Source organism: Thamnophis sirtalis, unplaced genomic scaffold (genome assembly GCF_051295495.1).
Source record: "Thamnophis sirtalis isolate CommonGarterSnake01/CBP01778 unplaced genomic scaffold, rThaSir2_p1.2 scaffold_15, whole genome shotgun sequence".
Classification (NCBI taxonomy): Eukaryota; Metazoa; Chordata; class Lepidosauria; order Squamata; family Natricidae; genus Thamnophis; species Thamnophis sirtalis.
This window is the reverse complement of record NW_028261395.1, coordinates 38,382,059-38,406,632: the sequence shown is the minus strand read 5'-3', so window position 1 is coordinate 38,406,632 and position 24,574 is coordinate 38,382,059. Positions and strand designations below refer to the sequence as shown.

Sequence of the window (24,574 nt, the reverse complement as noted above, 5' to 3'; positions counted from 1 at the left end):
ACCCCAAAATATCTCAGTAAAAGTGCTCTGGGGCTGCCAAGCAAGCAGTAGCCCATTCTCCAAAAAGTGGGGCCTTGTAACAGCAGGCTGCCTTCATTCTTCTCCTTTGGGGGTTCACAGTTTGACTCAGATGATGGTTTGTCTCTTCCAGGCGAAGAATAAGTTTTAAAAAACAACTCAAAAGTCTTACATTTCTACAACTCTCTCCTTGGCCATTTCTGTTCCAATAGAAGATTCTGCATCCCTTTCCCTCTGGGATTAAATTTTTCTCAACTCTCAAGTTTCCTAAAACTCTAAATGCTTCCAGAAAAATCTTGCCAGCTTCATACCAGACCACTATCTTCCCACTTAATAAGTTATGTAACCTTCAACTTATCATATTTTCCAGATAATTCCATGTCCTGCTTTCAACCAGCTAAAGAATTACCATACTTTTTGGAGTATTAGATGCTCTGGAGTATAAGATGCACCTTAGTTTTTGGGGAGAAAAATAAGAAAAAAAATTTCCGCCTCTGTCTACCAGCATCCATCAGTATTCATCCGAGTACCCTCTTCACTATGTTCGGGTGCGCCTCGGGGCAGATACGCAGCTTTAAAAATGCAGCTGATCATCAAAGGGCGCTCCAGTGAGTACAGCAGATGAAGTGCGGAACCGGTCCAACAAGGCAGCAGCTGTTCTGGGTTGCATTTTGGCCTTTGCACCTTCCTTTTTCACTCTCTGAAAGCTCCGTTTGAGAAGCTGAATTTGTAGCCTCCAAAAGCTCCGTTTGAGAGGCTGAGTGTTAGGCCTGCAGCCATCTTTTCTTTTGGATCTTTGGCCTACCACGCTTTCTATCATTCTGCTATGCATTTTCTACTGTGGGAAAATGGGAGGGGGGTGGCATGGAGTTAGATGCGATGTAGCCATAACAAAATTCCTTCTAGAAAGCCAAGGTCATCCTTTGTCTTTGTACCTCTGCACCTGACCGGAACTGGATGGGTGGAACTACCAGCATGGCAGTGGGAGATTGGACCGTGTGATGGACTTGTGGGTGTGAAGGAAAGATCTTGAACTTTCAACTGGGTGGGGAAAACCAGGAAGCTTTCAGAATCAGGTTGTCCCAGATGTGCCAACATGGCTCTCTTTGAGCAATATTTTGCCTTGGACTCTGATTTACTTTTAGATGCTATTTGGAACCCTGATTTTGCAGCCTCCAAAAGCTCCGTTTGAGAGGACTTGGAGAGGTCAGCTGATGGGGGCCTGCGGGTGGGCGGGGCTACAATTGGTGTATAAGACGCACCCAAATTTGCACCCTCTTTTAGGGGGAGGGGAGTGTGTCTTATACCGCGAAAAATACGGTTAACAATAATTAACAATAATTTGCATGGCAAAGAATGCAGATTTGTTCTAAAGATATCTGGCTAGGCAACAGGTCCTGATATAAAATGCAGGATCATCTCTGTTGTAAGGTCAGTACAGAAAGAAGGAGAAGACTGCAAAGTCTAAACAAACCCATCATTTATTTAAACATTTGAGAAATATATATATAAAAAAAAAGTGGAGGGAAAAACAAAAGAGAGTGACAAGACTAGGCTAAAAACTTTTTCCCCCATCTCATTTAACTTTAATTGGTTCTCATACCGCTGAGCCCTTCACCTTGGTGAAGAAAAAAAAAGTCAGCAGTTTTAAACTCAAAACCTTTAGGCCAACCAGGTCGAAATCAAAAAACTTTTTAATTAGCACAAAAACAGTTGTTTCTTTGGTGAAAATGGAAGTACCTCTTTCCCTTCTTTCTCTCCCATGGCAAATAAATTATCCCCCGCTACCTTACAATGATGGTGAAAGTGTCTGTCGGTCCCCCACAATGAAGTCCCTCACCAATGAAGAAGAGGAACATCAGGAAAAATGAATGAAACAGTAAAGGGGGTATCAGAAGCTAGGAACGTACCAAAACAGGAAAAGGAGGAGAAAATATTTTGAAACAGACCTGTGCAAAGAGTCGACATCCACAATTAGCATTAATCTTGGATGCTCAGAAAGCGTTTGATAACGTAAATTGGCAATCCTGATTTTGCTCACTTGAAAATTTAGCATCAAGTCAGTAGGTGCCGCCTTCCAACTTTCCCCAAGTGCCATCCATCAGTGGTGGGTTTCCGTTAATTTTTTTTCCTGATTGATTGCTCATTATTCTAACTCAAAGTTAGCAGGTTGAAAGGTGGCTAAAACCCATCGAGAGATGCCAATGATGGTGAAAACGGGAAAGCATCCTGTCCCTCTCAATAAACCAACCGGGGAAAAAGAGAGCAATGTGTGTAGCTTTCAAGGCACAAAATTCCCTTCCCACAAAAAAACGAAATGGTGGAAAATAAAGACAGCTGTGCATTAAATTCCCATCAGGCTTGGAAACGCATCTCCTGCTTTTTCTGGGAAACTTTTTGCAGTTTTCTCAATCAGGGATCAAAAGGTGGTTTACCTCTTTAGGGGTTCAAGAGAAAGGGTCTGCAGCATTTCCCAGGCTCAAAATATTCTAAGTTTTAGGAGGCCGTCAGTCTGAACCCACCTCTCAGCTGCCATTCAATGATCTAAAGAAATAGCTCTTTCAAAAGAGGGGCTTGAAATTTTCACTTTCCAGCAAAGTGGATCCCAACCAATAAAGAGAAAAAGAGAAACAAGAGGAGGAGGTTTTTTCCGAGCTTAAGTACCAGAATTTAGGTGACGGAGAGAGGGAAGGAAAGAGAGAAGAAGAGAGAGAAAGAGAGAAAGGGGGAGGGAGAGAGAGAAAGGGACAGGGAGAGAGAGACAGAGAGAGTGAGTGTTAGTTCACTCCAGATATGTTTCAAGGCAAAAAGTTCACTTCATTGTTCTAAACTCCTCCTGTGGTGTGTGTGGTCAGCCACCTAATCTCAGAACAATTGCCACTTTCAAGGAAAATGTACAAGTCTCCCCTTCCCCCAGATGCCCAACCACACCAAGTTGTAAGAAAGCAACGCTGGGCATCACAAAAGAACTCAATGCCAATCAGCATCTGTGGCAGCCCGGAAACACAGTGCCACAAATCGCTCAACGTAAAATCAATGGGAACTCTTGAACTCAAGAGGCCTGGTGCCCAATCATACCAAGGGAAATTAGAAAAAAAAAAGGCACAGGAATTAAAAAACAATAATAGCACCTTCTTCGGGGACAAAACACAAAGCATAGGCCACTCTTTGCAGTAGAAAAAAAAAAAAACTTTCAATGCTGGCTTACTGGTCCCAAACAGGCTTAAAGAGGGGACGAACAAATGGGGCAAAAATGCTCCTGAAGTTTCCATCGGACTATAGTGACCGAAAAAGGGATGAATGGACTTCAATTTATCCTCCACCACCACCACCACAAAAAAAATACAAAAGAAATACAAAATACAAACAAGCCACCTTGGGAGAAAAAGATGGGGTGGAAGGAGCAGGGCACGGAAGAGTCCTAGCAACAGGTAGTTAAAACTTCAAATGGCGTATAAAAACCAATATCTCAGAAGTCTAACAAAACACATGGAGGGGCCCCGCGGTCTCTCTTCGCCAACCGCCGACCGCGGTGCATTCGGCAGCTCGCCTGGTTGAGGGAAGAGTCCCCCTGCCCGGGTCAGAGGGTGCGTGGGTTGTATTCTGGCAATCTCTTGATTTTCTCCTTTTCGGCTTCGCTCTCGTCGCGGGCAATCGCCAAGGAGTGCGCGTAGCCCATGGCGACCTGTGAAAGAGATGGGACTGCTTGCGTGGATCGCCAAAACCACACTTCCCTTCGCGGGGGGGTGAGCGATGCTGCACAAAATGATCCGCACGACGGCTTCGCGCCTTCGTCCCCGTTTGCGCATTCGACGAAGGTGGCTGCCTGCGTTAGGAGGCAGCTCCCCCGAATGCAGAGGCCGAGTATTTTGTACGCCCTATGAAAGTGTCCGTCGTACAGGCGTGGCTGAGTGCAAGTCAATATCCCTGCCCTTTAGTTTGAATGCGCTCAACTTGTGAGGAGAAGATTGAGGAATGCTTATTAAATAAACCAACACACAGGTTTAGCCTTAGGTTCTAAGAATTGTTTGATCTTCTCTATGCAATGTTAACATATAAGGTTTTATCTCTCTCTGTTTACCTACCCTATTTCTCTCTCTTTCTCGCTATCATCTATATATCATCTATCTCTACCTATCCTTCGGTCTCTCCATGTCTATCTACCTATTTTCCCTCCCTCCCTTCCCCGTCTCCCCCTCTCTCATATAGCTTCCCTATCCTATCCCCCTTCTCTCCCTTCGGCTTGGCCCACAGAAGCCTCTCCTATCCTCCCTATTGCCTTCACTCCCTCTCCCTTTCGCCAGGTCTCTTTCTCCCTTTTCCCCTTAAGCCTCTTTCCCTACCCTCTCAGGCCTCCTTTTCCCCAGGCATCCCTTCCTATCCTTCCCTTCCAGCTCTTTCCTCCCCAGAAAACCCTCCTTCCTCCTCTCAAACTCCCTGTTTCCTCCTCTTCCCGCTAAAACCTCTTCTTTTCCCCCTCCCATACTCCTATCCATCTTTCTCTATCATACATACATATATACATATATCCTCCCTGTCTGTATCTAATAAATATTCACCTATCCCTCCCTCCCCCCCATTCATTCCTTTCCCTTTTTTCCTTCCTCCCCTCCTTCCTTCCTTTCTGTCTTTTCCCTCCCTTCCATCCATCCACCCACCCACCCACAATCACCCTATCTATGTATAAGCTTGCCATTTTACCTGTTCTGTGTAAATCCCATCCAGCGTTTTCACCTCCTGAGCAGCAGTTGATGACTTCGGCTTGTGATCTCCGTAACCCTGAACAAAACAAAGGAAGGAGTTCTATCAGAAGGGATCTAGCAGGCTTCATCTCTCGTGTGTGCGTGTGTGTGTGTTGCATTTTTACTGATAAATAAATGAAGGGAGACTAGTATAGATCTATTTCAAGCTATTTAGCTGTCATCAGCTAGCCATATCTTTACTGGGATTCGTACCTGGGCTGTTTTTACATATTAGGCAGTTACATTAACCTCTAAGCCACAAGCTCTCCTCCCTTATCAGCTGAGCCAAGGAAATGATTAAGTGTTATGTCAAAGCACCTGGTATACCCAAATATGGGAGGGAGCATACTGCTTCCTTTTTGCCTCTTAGCTCCATCCTAGAATCCCAGCTAAGGGTATGACTAGCTGATGAGAACTAAATAGCTTGAAATAGATCTATACTAGTCTGCCTTCATTTATTTATCAGCAAAAATGCAATACAAAAATAATTTTCTGCCTGGAAGGCTACTAGGGTGGAGCTGAAACGAAAAAGGAAAGCAGTATGCTCCTTCCCATATTTGGGCATACTAGGTGCTTTGACATAACAATATATTTACATAGTATATTTACAATATATTTACAACAATATAATTTACATATACATAGGACAAACGAACAGGAGAATAAATGCACGCATTGCAAAACACAAGACCTCAGTAAGAAAAAAAAACTTCTTCCCTTTTACAGCACCTTAAAGCTACAGGACATGAATTTAATTTTGAAGGAACCAGGTTAATCTCCAAAACTGAACACTTCAACAAGAGAATAATTATGGAAGCTATCGAAATAGAGAAACACCCCCACAACATGAATAAACGTGACAATACCTCCCGCCTACCAAACTTCTGGAAACCAGCCCTAGTCAACAAACGAGCCCCACCCACCACCCAGGCTGTTACAACACGAAACAACAACGGACACACAGCCAGCACCAATCATGATACAACCACACAACCAATCATTCCACTTACTGAAACAAAGCCAGCACTCCACACACCCCCACCAAGATTTATAGAAAGACGGCAGCTCCAACCACGCTTTAAGCCCCAAACCCAGCCTGAAGATGGCGAGTGAGGCCTTGCCGAAACGTTGCCAAGACAATCTCAATCCTACACGGGAAAAGACCCGAATAGACCCCCTGCGTTAAAGAATCTATGCTCCTTGGAATTTCCCATATGGTCTCCACATTTTCCAATCTGGTCTCCACACTTTCTAAGTGGGGAAACAGGTAACTTCATAGAGAAAATAAAAGGAAAAACCCCTTTGCTGGGTTCTAAGTCAGGCCCATCTCCAACAAAATTGCCAAGCAACCATCTAAGCCGGTGGTTCTCAACCTTCCCCATGCCATGACCCTTTAATACAGTTCCTCATGTTGTGGTGACCCCCAACCATAAAATTGGTGTCTCGGTTCCTAAGACCATCGAAAATACGTGTTTTCCGATGGACTTAGGTGACCCCTGTGAAAGGGTCGTTCAGCCCCCAAAGGGGTCCCGACCCATAGGTTGAGAACCACTGATCTAAGCTGTGGTCTCAGAGGGGTTGCTGTGAGATGGTCGGCAAATAAATTTATGAAAATAAAATCAGCTACAACCACCCCCTTACCAGCTCTCCAAAGGTAGGAGAAGGCCCCCAGCTGATGGTGCTCTCATCTGCTGCCACTATGATGCTGCTCTTCCTGAAAATGAGGCAGAAAGTTACTGTAAAAGAACTGCAGATGTAGAAAGTGGAGAGAAGGCAGCCTAAAAAGGTAAAGGGTTCCCCTCACACATGCATGTTAAGTCATTCCCGACTTTAAGGGGCGGTGCTCATCTCCGTTTCAAAGCCGAAGAGCCAGCACTGTCTGAAGACGTCTACGTGGTCATGTGGCCGGCATGACTCAACTCCCGAAGGCGCACGGAACGCTGTTCCCTTCCCACCAATGGTGGTTCCTATTTTTCTACTTGCATTTTTTTACCTGCTTTCGAACTGCTAGGTTGGCAGAAGCTGGGACAAGTCGCGGGAGCTCACTCTGTTACGTGGCGCTAGGGATTCGAACCGCCAACCTTTCTGATCAAGAAGCTCAGCGTCTTAGCCACTGTGTCCTACAGAAGACGTCCTACAGAGGTTCCAAATAAAAGCACCCAGAAAACCCCAGCCAGCATAGCTAACAGCTGGATCACAGGAATTCTCCTGCAGAACACAAACGCTTCTTCCAGGACTAAAAGAGGAAAAGAAAGGAAAGCAGAAGAGAAGAATCAAACCGCTTCCTTACCCACAGGACAAACTGCGGATTTTCCAGCCACACAGATCCTGCACAGTTTTGGGGTACATCGTCGACTCTCGGGAAGTGTTCGTCGCGCCCCAGAAAAACAGGCCTCCTGCAGCAGGTACCAAGGAGGGGAAAAAAATTGTTTTGCTTTTGTGCATTGTTCACAAGGATGCCTGCTCTCTGTGAGCCTATTAACAAACAAACGTCATGCAAATTTGAAGCACGGCTTGAAGCCAGAGAAGAGTGTGCAAAAGCATGAACACATGAGACACAACGATAAAGATGTATTTATATACATTTGATAGATATTTTATGATTTTACACACAGTTGAAAGTAATGGTACACAAATATAAAACGTTGGTGAATCTTTTTTATATATGCTACAAGAAATGTTGTGACCCAGCAGGAGCCGTTGGAGCTGTCACCAGACTCCGACAGCGAGGGGCCCTATGAGTCGGCTCTGGAGGACCCTGGACAGGGTTCCGACTCTGAGCAGGGCGCAGAGAGGCTGGTTGGGCACCAGGAAGCGCCTGAGCCTTGGACCAGTGGGGAGGAGACAAGGGAGAGTGAGCCGGAGGCCAGTAGTGAGTTGTTCCTGGATGAACGCCATCGAAGAGCTACTAGGCGTCAGGAACAGTTGCACAAGTACAGGGGGTAATTGCACTCAGCTGGTGGTCATTAGGCTCCTCTCCAGACTATAAAAGGACTGCTTGTGCACACGCCCCTCTTGCAGAATTCAATGCAGGAACTAATGTTTGATGAACATTATTGTGAGCTTGGCAGGCTGGAATGCTGCCACGGCTTATCTATGCTGGATTGCTGCCCAAGCTTGTCTGTGCCGGTTTGCTGCCAAGGATCTGTCTGAGGCCGAGGTGGCGCAGTGGTTAGGGTGCAGTACTGCAGGCCCCTTCAGCTGACTCTGCTATCTGCAGTTCAGCGGTTCTAATCTCACCGGCTCAAGGCTGACTCAGCCTTCCATCCTTCCGAGGTGGGTAAAATGAGGACCCGGATTGTTGTTGGGGGCAATATGCTGACTCTGTAAACCGCTTAGAGAGGGCTGAAAGCCCTATGAAGCGGTATATAAGTCTAACTGCTATTGCTGTCTGTTAATTAAATGCCGTAACTTATCTTTGGCTCGGAGTGTGCGTTGGTATGGGACAAGGGGGGTCAGAACAGGTGATACTATAAAGATATGTTATTATTAAATAGATTTATAATGATGTGACAGATAGTTGGCATACATATGAATTTAATTCTTAGAATACATGTCTAAAATTAAGAAATTATGAGTAAACTGAATATATGATTTACAATAACAATGTACTCATGTATATTGGGTTGATAATTGCTGATTATATACACAATTGAAAGCGGTGATGCACAAATGTTTGTGACCCAACCACATGCTAAACACATATGTAATTGATTATATTTTTATGTTATATGTTTGTTTTTATGTGTTTAAAAAATAAAAAACTTTTATATAAAAAAAGGGTGCAAAAATGGAGGCTTAAAATGGCCACCGCGCATTGTGGGGGTGGTCAGAAAGTGGTGGCCATCAATCGCGCTCGCCGTGGTTTCCATTGAACTATAAAAAAAAATGTTGGTGCTTAAAAGGAAGCGCCGCGGTGTCCTCACTCCTCCTGCGATCGCTAGGTCCCTTCTAACCAACCAATAGCCCAACCAAGTGACCAGTATTGCCTCCGACCTGAGTGGCACGGAAGGCAAACACCTCCACTAGCTCGCTCCTTGCTCCACCCCTTCAGCAGGAAAAAAATTATAATTTTTTAAAATTTAAAAAATAATTTAAAAATACCCAAGGAATAAAAACAATAAACTAAAAAACAACACCTGTGCACAATTGGGAGAGTCCAAGCCGAATTATCAAAAACAGCTGGAACTCACTCAACTGTGTCCTTAACGGGCCAGACTGAGTTAAAAAACTGGCCTTAAGGAGGAACAGGAGGCGTGGTTAAAGAAATTTGAACTTAGTCCTTGGGCAACCAGACAAATTTAACCCATGCTTGGACTCTCCAAGCAACGCACAGGAGAAGTTGACATTCTAATTTTCTCCATTAGCCGGAGAGAGAACTGGATTAACTGGAAACCATAATATTAAAACAGGCAGCAGTTCTCACAAGAGAGAGGGAGAGGGAGAGGGAGAGGGAGAGGGAGGGAGGGAGGGAGAGAGAGAGAGAGAGAGAGAGAGAGAGAGAGAGAGAGAGAGAGAGAGAGAAGTACACTTCCTTGTGATATATATATACTGACAGCAGGAGCTTGCAAAAATAATGTTTTTTTTTTAAATTCGAAGTGTTCCTTCGTTGACCGATTGCAAGACCAAGCCTACCTGTTTCACTGACTGCAAAAGAGCAGGTGTAGCCCGCGTAGATCTGTGCAGCCCCACGGCCGGGGAAGTCGAAAAGCTTCACTAACCGTGGCACCATCTCGTCCCGCTGCTCCGCGTGTCCTAATCGGCCGTAACCGCCAAATCCCCAGGAGAAGACACGTTTCTGCGAGTCCAGGATGAGCTGGAGAATGGCAGGAGGTTGTGAATTAAAATCTAGATGGAAGAGAAGGAGGCGAGGTGATAGAGGAGGAGAAGGAAAGGAGAAGAAAGAGGAGGTGGAGGTTGTGATGGTGGAGGAGGAGAGAAAGAAAAAGAGAAGGAGAAGAATCAGAAGGAGGAGAAGAATTAGGAGGAGGAGAAGAATCAGAAGGACAATTAGGAGAATAAGGTGGAGAAGAAAAAGAAGGCAGTAGAAAGGAGGAGGAGAAAAAGGAGGATGAAGAAAAAAAGGAGGAAGAAAAAGGAGAAAGAAGAAAGTAGAAGAAGAAAAAGGAAGAAGAAGGGGAAGAAGAAAAAAGGAAGAAAGGAGAAGTAGAAGAAAAAGGAGAAAGGAGGAAAAGAAAGAGGAGAACCACAAGAAGAAAAAGGAGGAAGAAAAAGGAGAAAGTAGAAAGTAAAAGTAGAAGAAAAAGAAGGAAGAAGGGGAAGAAGAAAAAAGAGGAAGAAAGGAGAAGTAGAAGAAAAAGGAGGAAGGAGGAGGAGGAGAAGAGGAAGAGGAGAGCCACAAGAAAAAGGAGGAAGGAGGAGGAGGAAGGAGAAGAAGAGGAGGAGGAGAACCCCAAGAAGAGGAAGAAAAAGAAGGAGGAAGGGGAAGAACCACAAGAAGAAAAAGGAGGGAAGAAGGAGAAGAGGAGAACCACAAGAAGAAGAAGAAAAAGAAGAAAAAGAAGAAAAAGGAGGAAGAAGAAGATGAGGAGGAGAACCACAAGAAGAAGAAAAAGAAGAAGAAAAAGGAGGAGGAGGAAGAAGAAGAGGAGGAGGAGATGAAATGTTCTTCAACTAGGTTCCAGACTGATGGATAGTTTTTTTGGTAAAAAAAAAAGTTTTTGCCTCAAAACAGTTCCTTCTAGCTTCTATTCTTCATTTTGAAGGGTCCGTTTTAAGGCAAGAATGCAATTCCAGTCAGATCCTATGAACCGGCAACATTTAAACGAGGTGTTTTTCCTCCTTTGGCATTGAAAACATCAGAGAAACCTTTTAAAGTCTTCTTCCTCATCCACTCCAACCTGCTGTGACACTTAACAGCAAGAAATCGTTTAGAAAGTCAGCACGCCGACCCACTTTCAATCTCTTCTGTGGCTCCCCTGTTTTTCTGCAGCCAAAGTTTGTCGCTGAACACAAAACCACAGACCAAACTAAATCTCTTACCGTGTGATTTGCACCGCACGCCACATCCCTCACGACGATGTTCGGGACCGGTAGGATCTGCCCATCTTTGGTCTTCTCAAGGAAGATGGCTACGCGACGGGGAACCAGCTCGCAGTCGTATTCTATCCTCTGGGCTCGGGCGATGAATTTCCCATCAGAGTTGTGCCCTGTTGGGGGGGGGGCAGAAAGTTTGAATCTAAGGGGCGTCCTTCAAACTTTCTGTCAGAGGTTTGGCAGTGTGACTATTATTATGAGATAAAACCCCAGGAGCAAAACACAGCACACAATGCTTTTAGGCAATTAAGTGGTTGATATATACATATATAGAGACAAATACATGGTAGATAAATTTCTTACCACTCAGCTACGAACACAAGGAGAGAAATGAGATACACGACGAGAAACGCCCTCTAATGGCCACCTATATATAGACACCTTTTAAAAGAGAAATGACTTGTGTGGTGTATTCCCTCTTTAAGACTTGTGTTGTGTATCGCCTCTTTAAGACTTGTATCAGTCTTAAAGAGGCGATATCATATTTTGCTGAATCATCCTCTTTGCATCAGCTTACAGCTTACAACCTTACATCAGCTGGCAGCTATTAAATCCTCCTCATTACCTGACACTCCTCACATTTAAAGCTATGCAGCTGAAAATGCAAATGCTTTGACCTAATCTTTATACTTTTCTACAGACGCAGGTTTTGTTAACATATCAGCTATATTACAATTGCTGGAACAATGGTGTAATCTGATCAGTTTCTCCTTTACAGCTTCTCTCACATTACAATATTTAATGTTTGCATGTAATTACATTAACATTTACTGTGTTTTTCGGAGTATAAAACGCACCTTTTTTCACTCAAAAGAGGCTGAAAATCTGGGTGCGTCTTATACACTGAATACAGCATTTTTTGCCTCCTGAAACCCCACCCCTTTCACCAAAATGGCCCTGCATAGCTTTTAGGAGGCTTGTAGGGTACTCCTGGGGGCTGGGGAGGGCAGAAATAAGTTTCTCAATTTTGCCCCATCCAGCCCCCAGGAGCACTCTACAAGCGTCCTAAAGGCTATCTATGCCCTTTTTTTGACAAAAAACGGGCCATTTTTTGGCTCATTTTTGGTCCCCCCACAGGAGCACTCTACAAGCCTCCTAAAAGCTATTCATGCCCTTTTTAGAACAAAAACGGGGCCATTTCCCCCAAAAACAGGCCATTTTGGGGAGGTTTGCAGAGTGCAAAAACTTTTTAAAAAAATTTTGCCTCTTCAAAACCTTGGTGCGTTATACTCCGAAAAATACAGTACATCTTTCACTAATTGTACATACATTGTGTATTACCAACATTTCCTGGTACTGTTGCAGTTCATACCTTACACTGCATACTCTGACCTCACACGCAGTAGTAAACCGTTCATAAGGTACACCCTTATTACTCCTCTCAGACCTTTTCTATTTCCAGTCTCTCCTAAAATCTATGTCAACTGTGCTTTCATGTTTTATCATAGTTCTATCTTCTTCTAATCTCTATCTGACTCGGTCTCATTGTCCGACAGATTAGAATTCCGTATTGTATCCCCAAAGCCATCCAAGACCGTAGAGAATCCTACCTAGCTGTCCGTACTCAGGACAACCGAACGAGTAAAGATTCCCTTTGCAATCCATAATCATGCTAAACTCTGCCCCGCAAGCCACCTTGGTAATCGGCTGGCCGTTGTACATGATCTAAAAGAAAACACACACACACACAAAGGTTTAAGGAAACACTGAAAAACACATTTCTTCTCTTTTTCTCCAAGCTGTTGTGGCCCGCCAGTGGCCAAGTGGAGCTGGCAGCAGATTCGGACAGTGAGGAGACTGGGGAGCAACATGGGCCACTCCTGGAGTTTGGGGAAGGCTCTGATGAGGGCTCTGTATCGGAGGCAGAGATGGGGTCAAGGCCGTCCGACAATTATCAGCTGCCTTCAGAGTCAGACATCAGTAGAACAGCTGGAGCCTGTTCCCAGTGTGCGCATGCACAGAGTTGCCAGACGAAGGGAACAGCTAAATAACAGGGGTTGACTTGCAAGTAAGGCCACAGGTGGGCAGTGAATGGCCCCTCCCAGAGGACATAAAAGAGGAGCAAAAGGGGAGTGGAGTTTGTAGGAGACAATTAGTTCGCTTCATTTTTCCGTGACTCTCCAAGACTCCCTGCCAAGTTTTGCAGATATCAGCCTGGCAGCTCTCCAAGCCAGATAAGGTCTATGACTGTAAATCCTCCCTTGAAAGACTTTGCTGGATGTGAATGAGCAGAATTCACAGGAAATTAAAACAAGGGTTTTTTTTGTCGGGACCAGGAGTTGGCTTCATGCCCTTGGGAAGCATCGGTCAGAACACAAGCGCCACGAATTCAAGGATACTTCAGACTGCTATTAGTACAAGCCTGTCTAAATTTTGCTTTTAAATACACATCTCTTTGGCAAATTGGATCTTAAAAGTTTTTGGAAGAGGAGCTGGAACATTATTAATGTTTCCAGTTGAGGGAGGTTAGTAGGTTCAGGCAGTGGGAAAATGGGAAAAACGGGAGAAAACGTTGAATTAGGAACAGGAGGCAATGTTGCATTTTGAAAAACTGCTTCTTGTACCTGCGTAGGACTAGGAATGGCGTCAGTCTGGTTCCCCAATCCAAGCTGCCCCATCTTGTTCTCTCCGAAAGCAAAAACGGATCCGTTCTCTAGAAGGAAAAGATTTTTAAAAAGACCCTTCTTATCTCACTTGGTCAAAACCAGTCCTAACACAAAGCTCAAATGCATCTTAAGATAGGTCATTCTCAACTTAAAACCACAATTTCATTACTGGGGATGGAAGAAGGCCTGCAGCCTTTGACGGAGGCGGGAGCCAAAGAAGAGGTGGTGCTGAAGGAGGAGGTTGTGCCAGATTTTTTGGGGGTGGGGGGTGGGGTGGGGGAGACAGTGGTCAGCCTACGGTGCAACCAAAACCATCCCTTCCTCTTTTTGTAACACCACCTTGTTTTGTCTTTCTTTTCTCCCTCCCTCCTCTACTTTCTTCCTTCCTCCTCTCCTTCCCCTTCCTTCTTCCCTTCCCTTTCTTACTCCTATTCTTCTTCTTCCTACCCTCTTTCCTTCTCTCTCTCCCTTCCATCCTCCTCTCCTTACCTCTTTCTTCTTTCCACCATCTTCCTTTCATTCTCTCCTCCTCTCTCCCTTTCTTTTTCTATTGTTGTTGGTGTGCATTTCAAAACTCAAAGTTCATGTTTCCTTGGGATGGTATTTCCGCCAACCCAAATATAATTTAGTATCATTTCTTATTCCCTTACCTTCACTAGTCTATCCTAGTTATGTCCCCCCTCCCCTTTTATATCTCACTCTTGAATATATACTTATATATTTAATATTTTCTTTTCTGTTTTCCCCTTCTTCCCCCCACTTTTCCATTTAATAGTGTGTCGTCTGGGTACTTTTATCTTCTCCCTACTTTCTTTTCTAGTTTCATTTCTCTAGCCAATCATAAAATCTTCCCTATGTCTTGAAGTTCCCCGATTCCTCTTTATCCTTTATTTTCATTGTCAACCTATTCATCTCTGCACAATCTAATATCTTTTTTATTATCTCTCATGTGATGTAGAAGCCACCATGCAGCCCAGCGAAGGCCGGTCGGGAGCCCAGTTCCTCCGCAGAGGGGTGGCGCAGTTCAGCTGTGGCTGGGCCCCCCGCCTGCAAGCCATCTATCCTAGGAATTCATGGTGCCAATTAGTGGTAGTAGAGAGAGCTGATGAGGAGGGAGAGTAGCATTATTTGACAGCCCCAGGAAGCTATACCATGGATCTATTACAGGAGCAGTTTGGAGAGGCCAGCTTCCGGGATGTTCCTTCCTGGTCCCTTTCTGTGACGTGGCTTGAGGTGGCTGGGAGTTGGCAGGGGCAGTGGTTGAAAGTCAGTAAGCAAGTCACCACATAATCCTGCCCAATTTTATGACTTTTTTAAAAAAAATTTAATTGAAAAGACAGTGCCATGTCAGGATAATAATTACAAATAAAGCAAAGCCGAAGAAAAGTTAATAGTAAATCTTAACACCCAAGCTAGTCACTATAACAATAATATAATAACAGTAATTATAGTAATGTTACCAAAAAGAATAAAGAAAAAGAGCTTTAACTAAATTTCTACTTACATTAGACTATTTACAATTTTTCCCTTGCTATAGTCAGTTTTATACAACTTTATTTTCCATACTAACAATTATTGACATTCACAAACTTATTTTCCCTCTCAGTTCTGCCTCTTGTCTCTATCCAGTCATAAAATTTATTCCATGTCCGATACTATTTCGAGTCTTCTTTATCTTTAAATTTTAAGGTTAATCTATCCATGTAGACACAATCCCAAATTTTCCTAATTATATCCTTGTCTGAAGGGGTATTCACATTTTTTCCAATATTTAGCATATATAATTCTTGCTGCCGTCAATATATGTAGCACTAAATATATCATAACTTTCCGATAGTATACCTAAGAGGCATGTTTCTGGTTTGAACTCAAAAGGTTGCTCCGTTATCATTTCCAACCAATTATGAACTTTCTCCCAGTAATTCCTTGCTTTCCTACACCTCCACCACATGTGGTAGTAGGTTCCTGAAATCTGGTTACATTTCCAGCATTTGGCAGAGGAATTCTTATACACTTTGGCCAATCTTGCAGGCAGCAAATGCCACCTATAAAACATTTTATGCCCGATTTTACGACTTCTGTGGCAACAGTTAAGCAAACCCATTCCTGCCAAAGGGCAAATTTTTTTGCTGGCCAACTGGAAGTAAATTCTGATTTCCAGCAAAAAAAAACCCAAACATGTCTGGACTTCAACTCCCAGAATTCATAGCTTGCTGGGGAGTTGAAGTCGACACCTCTTAAAACGACCAAAGTTGAAAAACACTATTCTAAAATATCTTGGCAGAACTTTATAAGAAAAGGGAAAGTCACAGAGACACCACCCAAGGCACCAAAATACCTGTGAGGGCCAGTGTGTGGTTGCGCCCACAAGCGGCCGACACAACTGTGTCACTGCTGAGCACCTCGATAGGTTTGGGGGCGTCGACCCGCTTGGTATCTCCATGGCCCAGCTGTCCTTTGTCGTTGCGCCCTGGGGAGAGAGAGACACAGGGAAACACACAGTTTTGAGTCTGCTCGGTGCATTTTCCCATTGAGATCTTGATAAGCTCAACTCCAGCTAAGAGACACAAAAACGAAACAACGAAAACTCACCCCAGCTCCACAGCTTCCCTTCCACTGTGATGAAGAGGTTGTGAGCGGCACACGGGCCCGAAATTACCGTCCGGACTTGGAGTCCCGAGAGACATCCGTACCTGTGCGGCCCCCACAGGTTCTGGCCAAGGTTGCGATAAGCAGCTGCAAAGATTATTATTGTTAGTTCAAATTTGGTCTAGCAACCCAATTCTAATGGGACTCCTGGCAGCGTATACAACCAAAAATGTATATAAATGATTAAAATATACAACCACACAGGTAGCCTGAACTGAGACAATCAGAAAAGCAAGATAAATCGTACCAGCTCCCTGTTGTCGCCCGCCTGCAGATTCGGAGAGTGAGGAGGTTGGGGAGGAACATGGGCCGGTCCTGGAGTCTGGGGAAGGCTCCGATGAGGGCTTTGTGTCGGAGGCAGAGATGGGGCCAGAAGAGCGAAAGGAGAGTGGAGCTTACAAGAGACAATTAGTTCACTTAATTGATTCGTGAGGCTCTGAGATTCCTTGCCAAGTTTTGCAGATATCGGTCTGGCAGCTCTCCAAGCCAGAGAAGGTCTGTGACTGTAAATCCACCCTTGAAAGACTTTGCTGGATGTGAATGAGCAGAATTGACAGTCAATTAATAAAAGGGATTTTTGTCGGGACCTGGAGTTGGCTTCCTGCTCTTGGGAGGCCTCGATCAGGACACTCCCTCCCCAATATCTGAATACAATGAAATAGGAACATTTTTTTTTAAAAAAAAAAATCCCTTTGTTCAGCCTTTTAAATAACCTGGGATGCCTTTATGCAACTCTTTAAGCTGGGACGTTTTAACCACAATTTGTTTCTTGCATGGCTGAATGGGCTGTATGGTCCCAGAGAATTGCCGCCAAACACATATAAAAAAAGGAGAATAAAGGGATTTTTTTTTTAAAAAGTAAAATAAAACAACATAACAACATAAGGAAGCAGGTGCAAGAACTCCCCCTTGTGGCCTGCATTTTTTGAAAGAGACTGGGCTGCTGGGAGTTCTCCTTTGTTGCTAAAACTGTTCATAATTCAGAATTTACGTTCTTCTTTATATTTAAATTTACTTTTAAGAAGACTCAAAATGTCAGCCAATTAGATTCTCTTCTGTGGCTTGGAAAAATTAGCAGGGGGAAATTAGCAACAAACGAGTAAAAAGTGAACATGCAAAATTTGAAAAAAGCAGAAAAAAAATTATATTTGGGTATTTCGCTTTAGACTAAAACTTCCATTACGGAGTTTGTGTTTTTTTCCCCAGGAAGTTCCAGAAATGAACTTTCCTGGGTTCTCAGCAAGAAAGAACCAGATGCTGGAGGCCTTGAAGTTGCCTCATGCATTTTACATGCCCGTCTATTGTGCCTCCTCGCCTTGCGCCAGCCAGACTCTGCCCCCTCTCCTGGGCTCTCTTGCTGGAGATTACAGGCTGAGTGCAGATGTCTTTAAAGCCAGACAGCACAACAAAAGGGGCTCAGTCTGGCTTGGAGACCGCGACGAGATAAGAAAGGTTGTGGGTGTTGTGGCTCCGCCAATGGAGCTGGCAATAAATTCGGACAGTGAGGAGATTGGGGAGGAACATGGGCCAGTCCTGGAGTCTGGGGAAGGTTCGGATGAGGGCTCTGTGTCGGAGGCAGAGAGGGGGCCACAGCCATCTGCCAGTTATCAGCTGCCTTCAGAGTCGGAGATCAGTGAGGGAGACGAACAGCTGGAGCCTGTTCCCAGTGTGAGCATGCCCAGAGTTGCCAGACGACGGGAACAGCTAAGGAACAGAGATCGACTTGGGAGTAAGGCCACAGGTGGAAGATGAATGGCCCCTCCCAGAGGACATAAAAGGGGAGTGGAGTTTGCAGGAGACAATCTATTCTTATTCTGTTCTTATTCCAATTCTGATTCCAACTCTTATTCTAACTCCATTCTATTGAAATTAGAACATGCACAGAAATAAAATAGGTCATTTTGTTGAAAATTACAGTGTGTTTGTTCCACTCTGGCTACTTCTCAGAAAGACTGACTTTTGATGGACAAATTTAATGAGTTACAGTTACTCCTCGACTTGTGACAATTGGGAGCAGAATGTCCAATCCTAAGCAAGTCAGTTGTTACAAGAGTCATGCCTAATTTTATGAACTTTTTTTTGTCCTGATTGTTAAGCGAGTCATGTGGTCTTTAAGGAAATCTGGCTCCCCCTATTGGCTTTGCTTTTCGGAAACCAGCTGGGAAGCTCACAAATGTGACTTGATCATTTGAATCCAAAAAGCTGCAACCATTAATAAGTTGTTACTAGTTGTGAAGTTTTGTCCGACCCATTGCGATCCCATGGACAACGTTCCTCCAGGCCTTCCTGTCCTCTACCATCCTCTGGAGTCCATTCAAGCTCACGCCATCTGCTTCAATGACTACATCCAGCCACCTCCTTCTCTGCTGTCCCTTTCTTCTTCTGCCCTCCATCTTTCCCAGCATGAGGCTCTTCTCCATTGAGTCCTTCCTTCTCATGAGATGGCCAAAGTATTGGAGTTTCCTCTTCAGGATCTGGCCTTCTAAAGAGCAGCCAGAGTTGATCTCCTATAGGACTGACTGGTTGGATCGCCTTGCAGTCCAAGGGACTCGCAGGAAGGAGTCTTCTCCAGCGCCAGAGTTCAAAGGCCTCCATTCTTTGGCGCTCAGCCTTTCTTATGCACAGATACGGTATAGGTCAGTGTTTTTCAACCTTTTTTGTGCAAAGGCACACTTTTTTCATGAAAAAAATCACGAGGCACACCACCATTAGAAAATGTTTAAAAAAATTAACTCTGTGCCTATATTGACTATATATAAAGTGTTTTTCCCACGGCACACCTTACACTATGTCACGGCACACTAGTGTGCCACGGCACAGTGGTTGAAAAACACTGGTATAGGTGATACCTTGCTCAATAGTAGTAACTATGAGAGGGATCTTGGAGTCCTAGTGGACAACCATTTAAATATGAGCCAGCAGTGTGCAGCAGCTGCCAAAAAAGCCAACCCAGTTCTAGGCTGCATAAACAGAGGGACAGAATCAAGATCACGTGAAGTGTTAATACCGCTTTCTAATACCCTGGTAAGGCCACACTTGGAATACTGCATTCACGATTTAAAAAAGATGTGGAGACTCTAGAAAGAGTGCAGAGAAGAGCAACCAAGATGATTAGGGGACTGGAGGCTAAAACATATGAGGATCTTTGGCGCTCGGCCTTCCTTATGGTCCAACCTTCACAGCCATCCATTGCAACTGGGAAAACCATTGTTAACACTATCAGAGGCCAAAAAATTTTTCACGTGACCATGGGGATGCTGTGACGGTCTTAAGTGCAAGGACTGGTGTAAATCACTTTTTTTTCAGTGTGTCACTGTAACTTCCAAAGGTTGCTAAACGAACAGGTAGTCCTTGGGTTCATTTAGTGACTGTCCCAAGTTACAACAGCACTGAGAAAAATGACTTATGACTGTTTTTCACACTTACAATCCCTGCAGCCCATGGCCAGGGGATCAAAATTCAGACGCTTGGCAACTGAGTCATATTTATGACGGTTGCAGTGTCTCGGGATCATGCGATCCACTTTTGCGGCCTTCTGACCAGCAAAGTCAATGGGGAAGCTGATTCACTTTACAACCATGCTACTAAGTAAAGACCTGAAGGGATTCACTTAACAACTGTGGCGAGAAATGTCGTAAAATGGGGCAAAACTCATAAACACACAGATTGGGCTCAGCTGGGGTCGTAAGTCGAGGACCATCTGCATTATTAAGATGACAAGTTGTGCTTGGACTGGCCCAACTAAGGGACTAGTAACTTTAATATGTCCTCTCCCCAAAATATTAAAACGTACGACTCTTACCCTAACCCTAACCTCCAGGGCAGAAAAAATGCATGCTTGGATCAATGCAGAATTTTGAATTTCTTTAAATTTCCTATTTCTAAACCTTCCACCTCCCTCAGATCTAGCCATTAGCCAAGAAAGAGCCAGGGTGGTGCAGTGGTTAGAGTGCACTACTGCAGGCTACTTCTGCTGCCTGCCGGCTGCCTACAATTTGGCAGTTCAAATCTCACCAGGCTCAAGGTTGACTCAGCCTTCCGAGGTGGCTAAAATGAGGACCCAGATTGTTGGAGGCAAGAGGCTGGTTCTGTAAAAACCACTTAAGAGAGGGATGTAAAAGCACTGTGAATGATATATATGTCTAAGTTCTTATCGCTATTTTCTTTCCTGCCTTCCTAATGGTTAGAAAACAGTATTGCAGGCTTACTCTGCTCACTGCCAGCAGTTCGATCCTGACCGACTCAAGGTTGACTCAGCCTCCCATCCTTCCGAGGTGGGTCAAATGAGGACCCAAATTGTTGGGGGCAAGAGGCTGACTCTGTAAACCGCTTAGAGAGGGCTGTGAAGCCCTGTGAAGCCGGATATAAGTCTAAGTGCTTACTGCTATATTATAAACCCCACAATTCTGGCTCAACTGGTGCAGAAAACTTAACCGTTTATTCTGAATTAGGAACTGCTATTTTTTGGTTTCTCCACCATTTCAGCTGGCGAACATGATTTTTTAAAATTTTATTTCATTTTTACTCTGGGTGGGTCCCTGTGCATTCTTGCCCTGTGTTTATTTAAGAAGGCAGTGCTCCAGGGGAAAAAAGCATCATCACGCTCAGCCGTAGCTTTTACCAAAAAGAGGTGCTTTATATTTCTTCTGGAATAAAAGTCTAATGGAACCCATTAAAGAAACCCAGCCTTAAAAAAAAACAACAGCTGCCCTTGTCTGAATCCAGTCACAGATGTTCTCTTAGAAATAAGAGCAATCGGCTGCAGCCACAGCTGGCTGGAGCAACGGCCTTCCTCAATTGTGTTTCCACGCGGGAAGATTGCACCCTCAGCTCACTTAATCCAAAATGATAAAATAAGTTTTCTGACAGTGAGAGCAATCAACCCATGGAACGGAAGTTGCGGGAGCTTCAACACTGGAAACTTTCAAGAGATTGGACTGCCACTTAGAATAGAACAGAACAGAACAGAATAACATAGTTGGAAGGGAACCTTGGAGGTCTTCTAGTCCAACCCCCTGCCTAGGCAGGAAACCCTACACCACTTCGGACAAATGGTTATCCAACATCTTCTTTAAAACTTCCAGTGTTGGAGCATTCACAACTTCTGGAGGCAAGTTGTTCCACTGCTTTGTCAGAAATGGTGTAGGGGGATTGGACTAGATGACCTACAAGGTCCCTTCCAACTCTGTTGTTCTGTTAAATATGCTTTACTTACCTTGCTGTTTTGGGACTTCTTTCCGGCCAATCAAGTCCCAGTTGGTGGCTCCAAATATCAAAAGCTGTCCTTTACACTTCGAGCCCTCCAACTTCTGAAAAGGGAAAGAAAAGCTTTGATTTTAGAAGTGAGCTGTGGTGTCAAGTCCCGAGAACCATGAGAATCAAGAATTAAAGCGGACGGCTAAATCATTGGGTCGAAATCCTTTACAGAAAATGGAGGGTTTTAAGCATCCGTGGCAGAAAAGATTATTTTTAGCCTACGGCAAAAATAAAGAGAATCCTGCATTTATTGAAGGAAACACGGATAGCGGTTTTCCCCAACATTTTTTTTTCTAGTTTTATTAATTTACAATGCGACATACAAAAAGAATACTGTGTTTCCCTGAAAATAAGACAGGGTCTTGTTTTCTTTTGACCCCCAAAATAACTGCTGGGCCTTATTTTCTGGGAGGTCTTATTATTTTTAAGGTGCAGCCCACGGCCTGCAGATCAGCTGATCAAGAGAGGGCTGGAAATTCTGTCTCTGTTTATGGCACACTCTTGCCCAGCCTTAGCGTCACTGGGCCTGTGGCTCTTTGCAGCCGCCACTAAGAGAAGGGGCACGGTAGCGAGGGTTTGCGGGAGCCACCTCCATGAGGCCATTCCACATGGATGGCAGGTGCATATGGGATGCGTGGGGCATGTTCCCCCCTCCGCCACAGGAAATGGCGGGGACCAGCTGAGCGTGCGTTTAAATATTTTCGGGGAGGGCTTATTTTAGCGCATGTGCTCAAAAGCCTGACTGGGCTTTTTATCCAGGGAGGACTTATTTTCGGGGAAAACAGGGTACAAAAGCAAATATTAGGGAAATTAGGAAAGGAAAAAGGGGACAGTGGGGGAAAGCAAGGGAAAAAGAAAAAAGGCATTGACGTTCAAATCCTTTGGTGCAGTAAAATAAGGCATTAACATCTATCCTCCACTTTTCACTTTTTCATAATAATGAATCCAGCCACTTCTATAACAACAATTCTAACTCATTAGTAAAACCAAAAATCAGTTTCATTTTTTCCCCCACCTCAAGCGCAAAGTCCAGAAGTGGTTTCCAAGTAGAAATAAAAGAGGAAACACGGACAGCTATTTTATGAGTTTTTAATTTGTGGAAAACTTGTTAGTGAAACACAGATATCGAAAGGAAGGGGGGGGGTAAGATACAGGTGCAAAATTTCTGTGTTCACACAACTTTCCAACCAGGGAAAAAAACAGAGGCGATGGGATCCAGAAGAGGCAAGAGGTTCCCAAATCTTAAGAACGAATGCATTTGCAGTATGGATAAATTTTTTTACTAGGTATATGTACTGACTTTACAGTGGTAGAGACTAACTTGATTTTGCACCTAATAACGGCAGCAAGACTGTTGGTGGCGCAATACTGGAAGAAGGAAGACTTGCCTACAATCCAAGAATGGACACTGAAAGTCACAAACTTAGCCGAGATGGCTAAAATATCGGCATATCTTAAAGATCACTCAAATGAGAGATATAAACGAGACTGGAAAAAATGGATTGACTATATACAAAATAAATACGGGACCAAGAAATTCCAGTTAGCCTATGCTTAAGATCAGAAATGATTTAAATTGTTTAAAGTTAATTCAGCAAGAAGAAGCTAAGGTCAATGCAGAATGTCATTAATTTCTTAATTTCTTTTTTTTCCCCAATAGATTTTAGACTGTGTTTGTTAAAAATCCATACCGTGTACGGGTTCTGGGAAGTCGGGGGGGGGGGGGGGAGGAGAGGGAGGAGAGGGGGAGAGGGGGTAGGGGGGTGGAGGGGCACACACACACACAAAAAAAATTGTACTTCGATGTTTTAATGATTGACGAATGATGAAATATTTGTGTTTTAAAAGAAATAAAATCCTAAAAAAAAAAAGCAGTATGGATAAAAATTAAATGCCTGCAGCATTTTTGCATTAAATAAAAAAAGCTAATGTTTCCAAATAATATAATAATAGCTAAAAACTGGCCAACAAAATGCTAGCAATCTAGTCCTGCATTTCAGTCTGTACTCTGCTCTGGAGAACTTTTTTTTCTTTCTGTGGGTGGTGAAGAACAATGAGGAGGAAAAGGTTACCTCCCGCGCATGCAAGTGTCTCCCACATGCGCCCCGAAAATCAGCTAATGGGCGGGAGGGTGCGTGCATGCGTGGTAGAGCTGAGCTGGGGCAACGGCTTGTGTCCCCGCAGAGGGCTCCGCGTGCCCTAGATTCACCATCACAGCCTTAGACCCATTTCCCAGATAGGCAAGACTGATCTTTCCTTACAATGCGCTCCTTGGTGTGTTCGGGCTCGTTGACTACCACGGCGGCCTGGGATGACTGCAAGCCGGGGGGGTTCTGCGGTTCTCGCCCTCCGGGCCGGGGCGCCTTCTTGCTTCTCCGGGGGCCGAGAGTATGGGCAACACCAGTCCGTCCTGCTCCTCTCCACTGCTGCCCCCGCCACCATTGTTGCTGCTACTGCTGCTGCTGCCCCCACCACTCCGTTTCTTTTTCTTGGCGTTCAGCGCGGGGCCCCGGCCGGTGCTTGCCCGTTTGCGCGCTGCCCCTGTGCCGTTCCCCGAACTGGCTGCATCCGCCTTCCGCCGGGGCATCTTCGTAACCGCCTATCTTCTACAAACAGAGAGAGAGAGAGAAATAAGATTAATAAGGAAGGAACCCAGAAAAGCGAGGAAATTCACCCAAAGTTTCTAAAAAAAAAAGAGACAATAATTGTGTCTTCTCACAACCTCCTACCTGCTGCAAGGCTGTGAGTTTAGCCTCTACACAGCTTTTTACAAGGATGTGTAAGGGTGTGTGTGAGAGAGGTTATTTTATTATTCCACACAGGAGTTTGCTTAAGGGCACAATCTTGCATTTTGTGGGAAATGCCTGGATGTGCATGCCTAAAATCACAAAAACCCATTAGATTCAGCGGGATTTGCTCCCAAGGGGCAGAACAGAAGAGAGATAGTATTAACTTAATTAACATGTTTTTTTCCAAGCTTGGCCACTTTTAACAGGTACGGACTTCAACTCCCAAGATTCCCTAGTCAGCCATGTTGGCTGAGGAACTCTGGGAGTTGAAGTCCTCACATCTTCAAGTGGTTTCAGCTTGAAAAAGACCTGCATGAATCCTAACATGGAAATACTTTTACACAAAAAATGCAGCTGAAAATTAAAGTAGAAACGAGAAGTGCCCCATCTTTCCTCCTTTCCCCACAGCTAAAAAAATGAATTTATAGCTGACAAATGAGGGGATTTTTCCTCCCCC

At 44.4% G+C, this 24,574-nt stretch overlaps 1 protein-coding gene across 1 annotated transcript; it reads right to left on the bottom strand.

Moving 5' to 3' along the window:
• Positions 1 to 1,483: 1,483 nt before the first annotated feature.
• On the bottom strand, positions 1,484 to 23,930 carry RCC2 (regulator of chromosome condensation 2). The gene is given in 13 exon segments (XM_087701954.1): positions 1,484 to 3,703; positions 4,720 to 4,797; positions 6,402 to 6,474; positions 7,051 to 7,156; positions 9,396 to 9,576; positions 10,764 to 10,930; positions 12,368 to 12,482; positions 13,382 to 13,470; positions 15,762 to 15,893; positions 16,016 to 16,159; positions 21,288 to 21,381; positions 23,590 to 23,702; positions 23,705 to 23,930. Coding segments are annotated over 13 exon segments (1,608 nt in total). The 5' UTR covers positions 23,916 to 23,930; the 3' UTR covers positions 1,484 to 3,598.
• Positions 23,931 to 24,574: the final 644 nt, after the last annotated feature.